The following is a 16,850-nucleotide window of genomic DNA, read 5'->3' as shown; positions in this document are numbered from 1 at the left end:
GTAGACGGCTGGTGACGGCTGGGTACCAGCAAGAAAACTTATGAATGGGGATTAAAATTTTGTGATTTACTATAAAGTTTACGCCGAATCTCCAAGCAACTGCACGACCGAGTCAAGTATTTGTTAACATTTAGAGCAAATAATCTTGGGTTCACGAAGGTTTTTAAACTTTCATGTTTCAACGCGAGTTAATCACCCACTCCTTTTACCGAATTCTCTTTTTAGTAACACTGAGAACTGTATAGTCAGGAAAAGCACATTCTATTTCTAGGAAAACTTTTATACAAATATAACAAGCAAGCGGTTGTATAGATTTTGTGTCAGATGCAAGAAATATAAAACAGTACTGAATATATATTTAGACATTTTGATTCGTACTGAATATATATTTAGAAACTTTGATTCCAACCACTTTGCTTTTTTTGTTTTGTTTAATATATCAAGAAGGGGAAATGATGAATAAAAACCAAAAGAATATCTGCTTCTGGTCTGTTTTTTTTTTAATGTCCTCTAAATCACACCATAGTATGTCGCTGCGTATTTTATTTGCTAACATTAGTCTTCCTGGTGTCAGAGGATAACCCTATGCAAACCTTTTTTGGAGTTTTTTTTCCAGAAACAAACCCACTTATATTAGATACCAGACATCAAGTTTGTGGTTTAAAACAGCGCATTTGAATCATTTAATACATTTTTGATCATTTTCGAAAAAAAAAAGTGTTGAAAATCTGGAAATTTTTCTGCTTTTAAATTTAGACTATTTGGGAAACCATGCTTTTTTTTAAATAAAGACGTAATGGGAAGAATATGTGATTCCCATGAATGAGTTACATGTGCGTATTATCTGACGACTTAATATCTTGCACGACCACGAATTTTGTAGCTGTATGCTCACACATAAGACCATTCTGCAGCCACATGGTTCTACCTGCTTGTGAGCTTGGCATTTCGATCAGGTTATTACACCAAATATGTGACGACTGTGCTGAACAATACAAAAAAAAAACTAATGATCACACCAGTTGGATCTACGGCAACCTTTGTCAAAGAAAGCAATTTTTCAAGCTGATACCAATTTCAAAAGTTCCAAATGATCAAAAAAAAAAAAAAAAAAAAAAAAAGACATTTGTAGATTGTATTCATCAGTAATTGCTAGTTCCTGTCATAAATCTGTCATTTCTATTAATTAACATTGATTGACATCGGTAATGCCTCATTGCTTAGATAAAATGACATCCGTTAGTTCCGATTACTTACAAAATCTGGCATCTGTTAGATCGTATGACATAAATTGTGTCGCTGTGACACTAAACCCGGTAAAAGAATACACACGATACTGGACATGTGTAATATTATTTTCATCACCATAGTATGCATAGTATTGATCATTCTTTTTAAAAAAGTAATTGTGAATAAAATTTATTTTCATAACTCTTTTGGTTTGTTGTAAATGGCAAATATTTTCACATACACAAACACATACAATGTGTATATGTTTATATGTATACATATAGAAAGATTATAAAAATAAAAATAAAATACCATGAGTATGTTTTATTATCAGTTTAATTTGTTCACTTATACTATATCATTCTTTAGAATAATCTCCAGACCATATTTAGCACGATATGGAACCACAACTTATTTTTGGCCAATACGTCCTACCCCCAAAAAATGCCTGGCCAAAACATCCTAGGCCGAAACGTCCGGGCCAAAACGTCCCCTGGCCAAAACGTCCTACATTCGATCTCATCAACTAACGCAAAAGTGCTAAATAAACTCGCATGTTAATATATAAATTGTGTCTTGAAAATTAGAGAAAATTTATTAAATGATAGAATATGAAATAGTTATTAATGCTTTGAAGCTTTGTAATTTATGAACTGTTACTCTCGTTTTGAATGTTTATTTTTTGAACTGTTCCTATTGTCAAACATAAAAATTTGGTCTAGTCAGGGTCATTCACAAATTTTGAGTGACCCTGGTCTAGTATACCTTTAAAGATTTCTCAAAAACAGAGAAAGTCTGTAAATCCCACTTTGGTTCTTTTTCGACCAATAAAGTTAGCTGATGACTTCTTGTTTGCAAAAAAATGTTTTACCCTGTGAAATGTGATTAATTGTGTACATTTAGACACATAACATGCAAGTTGCATATCATAACAAAGGAGAACAGTCTTGTTATCATAGTTTTACCATCAGTGGGTACTATGATAAGATAAGCTGTAAATGACAAATACTTATAAACTATTATCAATGAACGATTGAGCAACAACATGTACCTTTTCAATAACTACTCATGAATATATACTCATTTATGCAAGAATAGTAATGAAAACAAAGGGATATTCAAATTTTTTAATGATTATAAAATTATAAAATACTTCGTTAAAAACCTACAGTAAGATTTTATAGTATCTGTTATGTATTTTTACATGAATACGCTTTGTTCTATGTACATGTATTGGCATGTAAATGTTTGTCTCCTTTATGGGCCTAGTTCTTAAATAAATCTTGAAAAAATCTACATGCAGAGTTGTTTCCCTTGTATGCTATGGAATTTTGGCAGGAACATGTTAGGGTGAAGATTTTTATAAGACTTTTATCTCATGACAACTAGGAAGACAATATAACTTTTTATTCAATGGGTTTGGTTTATAAAATCGATGACATTTCGTTATAGTTTTATGCAGAACTGATAACATCAAGGAAGGACACAATAAAAAAAATCAAATATTACGAAGAAATCATTAATGTATGTGTGGTACTACTTTTCATGCAGTTCCTTGATGCTTGAAACCACAAAATGTAATTCTAACAAACAAATTTCCCAACTACTGTCCATCTAAAATTTGAAATCCATCATGTCATGTCATTTTTGCTAGAACTATGAAAATATATGCCCATAAAATGAAGTGAGCTGTGCCATGAGAAAACCAACATAGTGGCTTTGCGACCAGCAAGGATCCAGACCAGCCTGCACATCCACGCAGTCTGGTCAGGATCCATGCTGTTCAAAAACAGTTTCCCTAACTGCTTTGAAAGCGAACAGCATGAATCCTGACCAGACTGCGCGGATGCTATGTTGGTTTTCTCATAACACGGCTCAAGTGATCCACAGTAGTTGTTCCATTAATGTTTGAGCTGTTTCAACTATAAATAAACCTTTAGCTTGCTGGCGGCAAATGATTCAGCCTTTGCAACCACTGCCTGCAGACCAAAATCCAATCTGACTAAAGTACATCTCCTATTACGCTACGCTTAGGATCTGAAAACCAGCTATTGATAGCTTCCTTCTGAGAACCCTTCGAATAAATAAATGGTACTGTCTAAATTGAATGATGGGAGCAGTTCATTTTAGAAATTTAGCAAGGTAAAGGTTAAAGTTTGTATTTTTTATAATGATGATATACCATGGTAAAATTCAACAACACGTGAATATCTCTCTTTTATCAACGTTTTGGCCCTTATGCCTTCATCTGGATAAATACATAATAAAACAACGGATGTGATGTCATGAAGTTAACTTTATGCTGAATGGCAGAAAATTGTATAGTATTTTTAAGTATACCTGAATTTATTGTATGTATACTTAATACATGTCACATGTGAGTAACAGATAACAAGTGTTTTTTTGTCATGATCATGACAGAGATAACAAATAAACTGAATAAACAAAATCTTACCTTTCAGTTACTGTAAAATCAGTTTTTTTCTTGTGGCTAAATTTTCGTTATTTTCAGATAAAAAAAAAGATTCTCGTTTATAGGTTATCAGCTTTGTATTGAGAAATACGCATGAATCTTGCAGCTGAGATATTGAGCAACTTCATGAGTACAAGATTATTTTTACTTAAGTAGTGCATATTTCTTGATGAAAAGCTTAAATCCACATTATTTGGCCAAATTGTGAGGCATATATTACACTAAAAGCACTCTTTCACCAGTATTTGTATTCCCCAATATGGACAATTAATAAATATAGCAAAATAAACAAGAGCTGTCTGTTGACAGCGCGCTCGACTATTTGAAGCATTGATAGAAGTATAGGGTCAAAATATTACCTGAGATTTTCAGACAAAAGAAAAGGAACAGATAAGACAAACAATGTACCTGCATTTGTGGATTTGGATAAGTTTTGCACTATTATGCAACGTGTGACCATGTTGGTAAGCAAGTGCTCAAAATGCCAAAGCCATATATCAAATAGTTGAAAGACAAAATATCGAATGGTATGCAAAACCTAACTAATTTCTATGTCCAGAAAAGGGCCATAACTAAGCTCAAGTCCTTGTCCTAGGTAAGTAGACTATGAAGGTAAACAAGTGGTCAAAATTTCAAAGTCATACGACAAACAGGTTAGGCATAATATAGACTGGTACGAAAAACTTCACTGATTTCCAAGTCTAAAAAGGACCATAATTTAGCCAAAATAGTTGACAGAGTTATGTACTCTTGCCTACAGATGGAAACCATGATGATAAACAAGTGTTCAAAGTTTCAAAGCCACATGTCAAATAGCTTTGACAAAATGTTGACTTGTATGAAAACTAAACCAGTTTTCAAGTCCAAAAAGGGCCATAATTCAGCCAAAATAGTTGACAGAGTTATGTACTCTTGCCTACAGATGGAAATCACGATGATAAACAAGTGTTCGAAGTTTCAAAGCCACATGTCAAACAGTTTTGACATAACATAGACTTGTACGAAAACTGAACCAATTTCCAAGTCAAAAAGGGGCCATAATTCAGCCAAAATAGTTGACAGAGTTTTGTACTCTTGCCTAAAGATATGAATCATGATGATGAACAATTGTGCAAACTTTCAAAGACACACGTCAAATAGTTTTGAGAAAACATGGATTTGTACACAAATTGTACCAATGTCCAAGTCCAAGTCCAAAAAGGGCCATAATTCAGTCAAATAGTTGACAGAGTTATGTACTCTTGCCTACAGAAAGAGACTGTTATAATAAACAGGTGATAAAAGTTTCAAAGCCGTATGTCGAACATGTTACACAGAATGTGAACTGGTACGAAAAAACTTAACCAAGATTGCTAAGTTAAAAGGGGCCATAATTCAGCCAAAATCCTTGATAGAGTTATGTTCTCTTGCCTACAACTGGACATGGTGATGGTTAACAAGTGCTGAAAGTTTCAAAGCATTATCTCAAAAGACTTTGTTAAAAAGTGGACTGGTACGAAAAACTTAACCAAGGAGTGACGCAGACGCCGACGCCTTGGTGGGTAGGATAGCTCTACTTATTCTTCGAATAGTCGAGCTAATAATCTTGCGAAAATGTCTTATTTTTCTCTATCAGACTACCTGATATATTTGTTTACATCAAACATATACTTCTTATACTTCTTGCATATTGATACATATATATTCATGTGTGTATACAGTTCTGTATTTTTTTTTAGTTTTAGACAACTTTCATTTTTTTTTTGTTGGATTTAATGTTGCACCGACACATGATAGGTCATATGGCGACTTTCCAGCTTTAATGGTGGAGAAAGACCCCAGGTGCCCCTCCGTGCATTATTTCATCACGAGTGACAACTTTCATGCATTGATATACCAAGGGAGATAATAAATGAAATCACATTAAATATGACTGAAGCAGTTAATTCCCCTTAAAAAGATGACACGAGCTGTAATATGGCCATGTTGTTAAAACACCCCTTTTTGTATGGAAATATTATTCCTTTACAACAGTATAGACTCTGTACTAGTATACTACCTTTTCAAAGCACTCTATGTAAATATCAAACAAACCCCTTTTTGTTCTGGTCAGTTGACTGAATGTTCAAGACGAATAAAAGTTTTGCTACAGAGTGTAAATGGTGTGAATGCTGATTAAACCGTTGTTAACTTTGAACATGCATAAATATTATAAGCTTTCAGACATATAAGTAGCAGTAATGTTTCTTATGGCTAGGATTAAAGTGTAGTGAGAGAAACAAGGTTGTGAGAATGATCTGGGAGCTATAATATAGGCAATTTGTACTTTTGCTAAGTAGACTTGAACCTTTTAAAGCACATTTGATTAAAGTGTAGTGAGAGAAACAAGGTTGTGAGAATGATCTGGGAGCTATAATATAGGCAATTTGTACTTTTGCTAAGTAGACTTGAACCTTTTAAAGCACATTTTGTAAAAAGTCATAGAACTAATTTTTGATCCAACAAGAGCTGTCTCCATAGGATGACACATGCCCCTGATGGCACTTTGAATGAATAGTTATGGCCGATGTTAGAGTTTAGGACCTTTGACCTACAGAGCTGGGTCTTGCGCGCGACACGTTGTCTTACTGTGTCACACATTCATGCGTAGTTATTTTAAAATCCATTTATGAATGACAAAGATATGGACCGGACACGCCCATCATTGCACTATCATGAAAAATGACCTTTAACGTCTAAGTGTGACCTTGACCTTTGAGCTACGGACCTGGGTCTTGCGCATGACACGTCGTCTTACTGTGGTACACATTCATGCCAAGTTATTTGAAAATCCATCCATGGATGACAAAGATATGGACCGGACACACCCATCAATGCACTATCCTTTAAAGTCTAAGTGTGACCTTGACCTTTGAGCTACGGACCTGGGTATTGCGCGCGACACGTCGTCTTACTCTGGTACACATTCATGCCAAGTTATTTGAAAATCCATCCATCGATGACAAAGATATGGACCGGACACGCCCATCAATGCACTATCCTTTAATGTCTAAGTGTGACCTTGACCTTTGAGCTACGGACCTGGGTCTTGCGCGCGACACATCGTCTTACTGTGGTACACATTCATGCCAAGTTATTTGAAAATCCATCCATCGATGACAAAGATATGGACCGGACACGAAAATTGCGGACAGACTGACAGACCGACGGACCGACAGACGGACAGACGGTTCAAAAACTATATGCCTCCCTTCGGGGGCATAAAAATACTATAGGCCTTGGAGATAAGTGAATTAATTTGAGGACCTGTCAAAATATGCTGGGAATAACTACAGTCATAATCATGATTATTGTGATTTTGACATGTTTTATTCATCTAAGTCTGATGGTACCTCAGTTGAAACATTGCAACAATGGGAATACGCAAGGTCAAGTATGGCACAGTTTCAGTTTTGACAAATCAAAAAAAGTTGAACAATCTTGGTAGATGGTCACACAAGGACCATTTGTGTGACACCATTTTAAAATCAGGCCATTGGTTTCATACAAGTAGATTTTCACTATATACATATGAGAAAAAGTGATCCCGCCCCCTGGCAGCCACGTTTTTTGTCGAATCTATATACATGTAATCTGAAAAAATCTTGGTAGAGGGTCACATACAGACCTTTTTTGTGAAAGTATTTCAAATATGGACTAGCGGTAAAGGAAATGTTGTTTTAAGATTTTTAGCTCCGAAGGCCACTATGTGCAACAAAGCGGATCTGTTTGAACCATTTTGGAAGAAGACCAACCAAAGAACATCCAAGCCGAGTTTCATCAACTTTAACCAAAAAGTTTCAGAGGAGATATCATTTGAAGAAAAGTGTGTGCTGTGGACAGACGATGGCTGGAATGGTCAAAATAGCTCACCATGAGCAATTTGTGCTAAGATGAGCTAAAAATATTCTTTTAACGTTAGGGTACATCAGACATAAACATTGTATAGTTTAAGATTTTATTCCATAAGAAAAGATAAAAAAATCTGAATCATTCTATAAGAGACAGTTGTTAAATTCAAAAAGACATTTTACATTTTTATAACATTCTGGTACAAGAGCCTGTGCTAATTCTTGTTTTTCTTTTTTGCACAAATAAAGCATTTAACTCTAATTATACATTACTATATTATCACTTTTTTCGTATTTGTTGGAATTTAATGCAATTATGATTTAATTCAGGTCATGTGTGATGGCTTTCCAGCTATCATATAGGAAGAGAAAATCCCAGGTGCCCATCCTGGCATTATTTCTGGCAACGCTCCCATGTTTACAGAATTTTTAAACATTAACATAACCTTTCAAACACAAAATGATACCATTTAAAGGACCTTTGACTACTGCGTTTAATCATGGTATTGGATGTTTTTTTCCCTTCTATAACAGAGGTCCACAATTGTAAAATGTAAATGTGTTATTTTCTCAATTTTATACACAGGAAGAAATATCACAAATTCTTGGTAATTTCTGGTAACATTTTTGCAAGTCCAGGTTGTTTTGATATTTCCATGCTATGTTTGGCAGTGTTTGATGCAATTCCATAGCAAAATGGAACAATTTATTTTAATCTAATCAAACTTAATACAGACTCGGTTTACAGCTTTTTACAAAGTATAGTTCAGTCCCGATAATGGAATTGATCCCTTATCAAGCAAGTGCGCAAAAAGGGTGGAAACTCTTGTTTCGTTCAGTTTAATGAGCAGAAAATGATTGTTCAACAGGTGATCTTAATACATATAAAAAAGCACCAAGGAAATATCATTTAAAATGCCACTTCTATATACATTCTTTTATTATTGAACATGTTACATGAGACAGAAATTGTTCATGAAATAGAAAAAGTACAAGTAACTTATACTTAGCAAAAGTACAAATTGCCTATATTATAGCTCCCAGATCATTCTCACAACCTTGTTTCTCTCACTACACTTTAATCCTAGCCATAAGAAACATTACTGCTACTTATATGTCTGAAAGCTTATAATATTTATGCATGTTCAAAGTTAACAACGGTTTAATCAGCATTCACACCATTTACACTCTGTAGCAAAACTTTTATTCGTCTTGAACATTCAGTCAACTGACCAGAAAAGAGTAACATTTAGGAACTGAACTCGTACAACAAGAATGCAAAATTACATGTGAACATTAACCAAAATTAAGTTTAAAAGGGGGCATCGTTTTGGAAAAATTACAGGCAGAGTAGGTAGAGTTATAAATTTTATCACATTAATGTACATTGTAACTATGAGCAAGTACAGCACGTTTAAAATGAATATCTTAAGTAAAATAGTATGGAAAGGCTGAAAAGCCATCATCAAGCCTTTCATAACGCTGAAAGAATTTTTAAAATTGGACAATTATTGAAAAAGATATGGCAGTTAATGGCTGATAATGGAGGCAGCCATTTTAGTGTGTTTATAACGCCATTTACACACTGCTGAATACTTTATTTAGCAAATAATCTTTTAAAAGACTAATTTTCATATTTCTTCAGTATAAGGTGTAAAACATGATAATTTCTTTCATTATACATGGAAACAAACTGGCTGCCAATTTGACCAAATATTTGAATGCTCATAACTTTCTCTATTTTACTCCAATTTTGAAAATTCTTTCACTTCTTTAAATGATTTAAGAAATCCAAGCTGACAAAATTAACATTTTAACAACGTTGCCTTTCCCTTTAAGTAATGATGAAGATATTAAATTTTATAAAAAAACTTCTGAACAAAAATTTCTAAGGGGCATAATTCTGGAAAAATTGCAGGTATTCATACTAATGAACATTGTCACTGTGTGCAAGTACAGCAAGTTTCATTTGAATAACTCAAGTATAAATAAAGAAAATATTCGAGTTCATAAAAACACTGGGCCAAGTGCAACAGCCCCCTATATACTTCAACAAGAGTGCAAGACTGTCACAAAATGAGCCCATCTAAATATTCAGTTACGTATCATAAAAAGATTTCAAGTAATTCAAGGCCCATAATCCAAGAGTGCCTGGGGCGATTTGGCTGGTTATCAAGCCTAGCAGTGGCCGAGATATTATGCTCACAAACATGGACACCAAGTCTGGTGAAGATCGGATGAAAACTGTTCGACTTAGAGAGCAGACAAGGCTAAATTCGCAGATTTCGAGTAATTCAAGGGCCATAAATCCAACAGTGCCTGGGGCGATTTGGCTGGTTATCGAACTTGGACGAGACATTATGCCCACAAACATTATCAGCAATTTTGGTGAAGATCGGATGAAAACTGTTTGACTTAGAGTGGACAAAACTAAATTCACAGATTTCGAGTAATTCAAGGGGCATAATCCAAGAGTGCCTGGGGCGATTTGACTGGTAATTGAACTTGGCCGCGATATTATGCCCACAAACATTGCCAGCAAGTTTGGTAAAGATCATGAAAACTGTTTGACTTAGGGAGCGGGCATGCTTTTGGACGCCGCCCGCCACAGGTGTTCACATGATACGCCCCCCTCTTTCAGAGACAGGCGTATAAAAGGTGGAGCTAAAAACATGCAATAACAGTACGAGAACTGCCTGGTTAACCATGATTTTTCTCCCTAGGATACATGCCCAGATCCAGAGAAAAAAACAGTTTTTATGCAAGAATAAAAATTACATACATTTGTTACTTGTTATGACTTTGGACAGGCTTTTGGATGCCGCCCGCCCACTTGCCAGGGGTGTTCATATAATACGCCCCTCTCTTTCAGAGACAGGCGTATAAAAAGTGGAGCTAAAAAAATGCAATAACAGAACGAGAATTGCCTAGTTAACCATGATTTTTCCCCCTAGGATACATGCCCAGATCCAGAGAAAAAGTAGTTTTTATGCAAGAACAAAAATTATATACATACAGTTACTTGTTATGACTTTTAACTTAATACAAACAGTTTTTTGGCAATAAAATCTATATATACATTTTGTCTTCTTAAGATACGTCTGAATGGTTAAATATCTTTTTTACTATAAATATGTCTTTCACAACATTTTCACAATCAAAGGATTTGACATGTAGGTGGCTCCTACATGAATCTGATGGGGATCTGTTCACTTCACTAGCAACACATCATCTGATTTTTCTGTCTGGCAGCATTGTAGTAAAATCCTCAAATTATCATACACTGACAGAAAGTGATGATAAGACAAATGTATTCATGATTGCAAATGATCCATGTCAGACTGAAAACAGTGCAGGAGTGAAGTCACATTCACTGTTGATGCAGTGGCATGCCAGGGTTTCTAGGGTCTGGTACTCCAGGAGTCTCCAGATTTTGTTGTAACTGCATTAACCAACGTTTTGTAGAATTGTCGTCCTTCAAACAGTTAGCAAATGTACTGTCCTTTAACTGGTCAGGTAAACACTGTCGTAATGCTTCTCTTGCTCTGTAATTAGAAAACACTCTATATACCTGAGAAAAAAAAGCCCTTTCTAGATTAAGGCTGTAACATTTACAGGCGAAAGTTTATAAAAACCAGTAATTGAATAATGAATTAGAATTTCAGTAAGCATGTACTCATTACTTACAATGAAAGCAATATTTAGCAAAAGTTGACATGCAAAGTTCACTTTTACAGAGTTATAATGAAACAGACTACCTGTATATGTAAATCTGCCAAGGATAAAATCTAATGACATTGCTTAAGTCATTCATTAAGACAAGAGCATGTATGGGTCAACTTGACCTTACTAATTTTTTTTCTTATCTCAAATTACTATTCCATTACCTGAGGACAAATGAAGCTTTTTCAAAATACTGGCTAACTTATTTTCAAAACAATAATGTCACTGCAGAAAATTATCTGTTTCGTTCATGTTAAAAAAATTTAAATCACACTTTCTGCAAAGTACACACATTCATGAAGTCTGCAAACATGATTACAGTTAGGTTATATCCTCTAGTGTTCATGGTTACATTTTTCAAAAAATGAACTGAGTTTGGTCAGGTAGGCAACACTGTAAACCCTTATATTTATTGAGACAGCAAGTAGTAAAGATTTTACACATTCTAAACTGTAGTAAAGCTGATATCTCACCAGTACACTATGATTAAGGACATATAAAATAATGAACTATCATCAACCAAAATTAAATGTTCGCACCTTGGATTATCTGATAATCTCAGGTAACATCTGACAACATGTTTTAACAATCTGGCTGACGGCTCCCTTGATAAATGTAGCACCATTTTACCCTGAAAACATGCAACAAGCTATACAAATATTTCTAAATATGAAAATGATGCAATTTTTACAGTCTTCTACCATCTTTGTTAACAAGACTGACATACATGTACTGCTTTTATAACTGCCTAATTTGTGAAATAAAGGACAACAATTATAAATACAGCTGAAACTCAGTATCTCAAATTCCAAGGGATTGAGTGTTGTACTTTGAGATTACTGGAATTCAACTTAAAATGATATTTTGTGCACGCTTTTTCAGGAGAGGACTTGGAAAATGTCTTCGAGATAACCGAGTTTGAGATATTGTATATGTAAATACAAGCATTCTGGTAACACCGTCAACACGTGTTGTCTTCAGTGGGAAAATATCTCTTAAATTGTCTAAATCTTAAACAGGAAAAAATTGCAAAATAAACAAGACATGTTAAATTATAAAGAATTTTGTTGGATAATATTTGGAAATGTGGGATGGTAGCTAAATTAATACTTCATATGAAGCTGTTGTTTGCTTACTGAAATAAAATGTACACAGTATAAATAAGTACAACCCCAAAACAAAAGTATAGCAATGCGGAGCAATATACACCAAAACATATGACCTTTGACCCCTAACTATGACCTTGACCTTGAAACAATTCATCTGAAACATGCGCTCTGCATGACATCTCAATGTGGTGAACATTTGTGCAAAGTTTCTTTAAAATCCTTCTAGCCGTTCAAGAGTTACAGAGTGGATAAGTAACAAAGTTTTATGACCTTTGACCCCTGTGACCTTGATCTTGAAGCGACCCATCCGAAACATGCGCTCTGCATATCGTCTCAATGTGATGAACATTCGTGTCAAGTTTCTTCGAAATCCTTCATGTGGTTCAAGAGTTACAGAGTGGACATGAAATTGCTAACGTACAGACAGACAGATGGACACTGGCGTCGTAACAAAATACGTCCCTTTGAGCGTATAAAAAGCGGGATGAATTTTTTTTAAATAAACCATTATTACTGCATGATATTTCATTTTGAATGTAGCTCTATACATTATTGGATTAATATAGAAAGTCAAAATAAATACAATTGATGAGGGTTTTCAACACTTGAAGTGAATCTATGTACATATAATATTATATCTTTAAATGTTACTTACCAATATCATGGCAACATGAGAAAATCGTTCATATGTTTGACAGATGTACGACAATCCAGTTTCATCCAGTAATATCTTTTGTAGAATAAATGTAGCTACCTGCAAAAATACAAGTATCCATTAGAAAGAGTATTGCTCATAGGACTGTTGTAGAGAAATAAGAGTGAATCACAAAGGGACATGAATTATTTCTACACGTTATGTTATAAAGAATTACTTTCAATTTTTAAGTTATTATATAAACTGTTTCAAGTAATAAGCCCGGACCTACATTCATTAATGTTTGAATAGACAGGTATGTCTGAATGTTAATATCTACTGAACTATGATACTAGTACCATAAAGATCGACTGCTAATAATAGCATGTTTTAACACCCCTCCAAGATGGCTTGAAATGAAATCTATATCCCGGGGTATAAATGTCATTGTTTAACTTAACACACTGCAAACTCAGTCCAACATTAATGTAATAAAACAAACTGTTCCTTTTGTTCTATTCATCATTAAAGTATAATATCCTACAGTACTTACAGAACACAAATTATAGTCGATTTTTGAAAATATGGCCGTTTCCATTTGATATTTAAAGGAAGGTTTGTGGAATGACAAGATTTCTTGATCTGCATTACCCCATGATTGATTAAGATTTATGCAAGGTTTAATGTTCAGGAAGAGAGGGAATTTGTAAATATAGCAAAAAACATTTCAAGGTCATTTATATAAGGTCAGATTGTAGGTCTTGTCCCAAGGATAGTTGAGTGTGAGTATGAATTAAATCAGGTCATTAATGTGGGCTGTAGGCATTCTGGTTCGTACTGACGGGTGGACAGATGGATAGTTCAATCACTACAAGCCAGGAGGTTTTAAAAATAATCTTAACATTTTAAAGTCCAAGTCTAAATTTCCAAATACGAATACTATAATAACATGGTAAGTGCAGGTATAGTGACTGTCAATTAACCCTCAAGCACCAATGGGGTAATGACCACACCTTCTCATATGACATCAGTGTGGCTCAAGCAAGATTGAACCTTTCATCACAATCAAGCTGAAACAAGTTAAGTATTAACTAAACAAATTAATACTAGTATCGGTCATTTTTTTCACTTACAGTTTTTGAGAGTTCACTGCCAGATTCCATTATTCTAAGACAAAGAGGTATAATCTCTGTTGTGAGTAGAAAATTAATCACTTCTTGTTCATCTGTCTGCAAAATGCACATTTTGGACACAAATAATTTACAAGTTGTTTTATATGAGGCTTAGCAAAAGTTTTCCGCAATATTTCAATTTCTTACAACAAGGATGAATTATTTATCATGTAAGGATTTCTTGCAAATACAACCTCTGGTTACAGCTAAAGTCAGACGGAAATTTACCCCATATATACAAATTAACACTAAAAGGGACACAACTCTTGCCAGCAATCAAACTAAAAATGGTATGCATGAAATTTTTGTGAAATATTATTCATTCTACTGCATAACTTCTGCTAATGGCAGCTCTCTACAACAATTATGTTGTAATCGTAATCAGTTATTGTAATCAATTACAGATCTAAAACTTGGTGTAATCACTGATAACAGTTTTCACTTCTTTAAATTACTACTGCCTCAATTAATGTTTTATACTGTTATTGATCTATCTGTTAAAGTCATCATATACAGTGAAAATGTATGCACGTTATTTATGCTAAAAGGTCTACAATAGCAGATTTTTCTCTCTCATTAGATAACAGTCTTAAACAAGAGCTGTCTCCGTAGGATGACACATGCCCCCAATGGCACTTTGAATGAATAGTTATGGCCGATGTTAGAGTTTAGGACCTTTGACCTACGGAGCTGGGTCTTGCACGCGACACATCGTCTTACTGTGTCACACATTCATGCATAGTTATTTTAAAATCCATGCATGAATGACAAAGATATGGACCGGACATGCCCATCAATGCACTATCATGAAAAATGATCTTTAACGTCTAAGTGTGACCTTGACCTTTGAGCTACGGACCTGGATCTTGCGTGTGACACGTCGTCTTATTGTGGTACACATTCATGCCAAGTTATTTGAAAATCCATCCATCGATGACAAAGATATGGACCAGACACGCCCATCAATGCACTATCCTTTAACGTCTAAGTGTGACCTTGACCTTTGAGCTACGGACCTGGGTCTTGCGCACTGCACGTCGTCTTACTGTGGTACACATTCATGCCAAGTTATTTGAAAATCCATCCATCCATGACAAAGATATGGACCGGACACGCCCATCAATGCACTATCCTTTAACGTCTAAGTGTGACCTTGACCTTTGAGCTACGGACCTGGGTCTTGCGCACTGCACGTCGTCTTACTGTGGTACACATTCATGCCAAGTTATTTGAAAATCCATCCATCGATGACAAAGATATGGACCGGACACGAAAATTGCGGACAGACCGACAGACAGACAGACGGTTCAAAAACTATATGCCTCCCTTCGGGGGCATAATAATTCAGCCTCTGCTAAGTAACAACCTCTATTAAACAATACTTTTTTACCTTTCCATTGATGTTCACTCTAATCTGGTAACCCTGTATCCTATTTCACATAAACCATAAAACTGGCATAAAATTTTATATAATATACTGCTTAATTTAATCGAAGGATACAACTTATAACTAATAATGTAAGTAAATAAATTGCAAGTGTACCTTGACTAGAGCACCAATAACACCAAGGCTGGTTAATCTCAAATACTCAAATGGTCTCGTCTTGCTTACAGTGTGCAGGAATGGGTACAAAAATAGTGGAATGTTTGCTGAAATATATCAACAATTAAATATACTACAAGAGCTGCTAGAGGAGAGCAAAACTCAACCATTTTAAAACCTTTTCATTAAACAAGAGGACCCTGTATCGCTCACCTGACCTATTGACATCAAGATCATCAAGATATGGTAATCAATGTGGCCTCTGAAGTGATAACTAACTTTTCCTTTGATTTGACCTGCTGACATAGTTTTTGACCCATAAAGTGTTAACAAGCTTTTCTTTGATTTGACCCAGTGACCTAGTTTTTGACCCCACATGACCAAGATTCGAACTTGACCTAAAGATCATCAAGATTAACATTCTGACTAAGTTTCATAAAGATACAGTCATAAATGTGGCCTCTAGAGTGTTAACAAGCTTTTCATTTGATTTGACATGATGACCTAGTTTTTGATCCCACCTGACCCAGATTTGAACATGAACTATAGATCATCAAGATTAACATTCTGACCAAGTTTCATTAAGATATGGTCATAAATGTGGCCTCTACAGTGTTAACTAGTTTTTCCTTTAATTTGACCTGGTGACCTAGTTTTTGACCCTAGGCTACATAACCCAGATTCAAACTGGACTTTGAGATAATCATGAGTAACATTCTGACCAAGTTTCATGAAGATGTATTATACAGTCATAAATGTGGCCTCTACAGTGTTAACAAGCTTTTCCTTTGATTTGACCCAGTGACCTAGTTTTTGACCCCACATGACCAAGATTCGAACTTGACCTAAAGATCATCAAGATTAACATTCTGACTAAGTTTCATAAAGATACAGTCATAAATGTGGCCTCTAGAGCGTTAACAAGCTCTTCATTTGATTTTACCCGGTGACCTAGCTTTTGACCCCACCTGACCCAGATTTGAACATGACCTATAGATCATCAAGACTAACATTCTGACCAAGTTTCATTAAGATATGGTCATAAATGTGGCTAACTAGCTTTTCCTTTGATTTGAACTGGTGACCTAGTTTTTAAC

At 34.9% G+C, this 16,850-nt stretch overlaps 1 protein-coding gene across 2 annotated transcripts in view; it reads right to left on the bottom strand.

The window, feature by feature from the left end:
• Positions 1 to 7,662: 7,662 nt before the first annotated feature.
• The window catches only part of LOC123531750 (CCR4-NOT transcription complex subunit 9-like), a 492,904-nt gene continuing 483,716 nt past the window's right edge, over positions 7,663 to 16,850 (bottom strand). For both annotated transcript variants that reach the window (XM_053517529.1, XM_053517528.1), the window contains 5 exons: positions 15,754 to 15,860; positions 14,172 to 14,267; positions 13,060 to 13,158; positions 11,835 to 11,926; positions 7,663 to 11,117 (listed from right to left, as the gene is read on the bottom strand). In XM_053517529.1, coding sequence (XP_053373504.1) covers positions 10,943 to 11,117; positions 11,835 to 11,926; positions 13,060 to 13,158; positions 14,172 to 14,267; positions 15,754 to 15,860 — 569 coding nt within the window. In that variant the 3' untranslated portion in view covers positions 7,663 to 10,942. The remainder of the gene's footprint in view (positions 11,118 to 11,834; positions 11,927 to 13,059; positions 13,159 to 14,171; positions 14,268 to 15,753; positions 15,861 to 16,850) is intronic.

The sequence above is a fragment of the Mercenaria mercenaria genome, chromosome 11, assembly GCF_021730395.1.
Source record: "Mercenaria mercenaria strain notata chromosome 11, MADL_Memer_1, whole genome shotgun sequence".
Taxonomy (NCBI): domain Eukaryota; kingdom Metazoa; phylum Mollusca; class Bivalvia; order Venerida; family Veneridae; genus Mercenaria; species Mercenaria mercenaria.
This window is presented reverse-complemented; position numbering and strand designations above follow the sequence as displayed.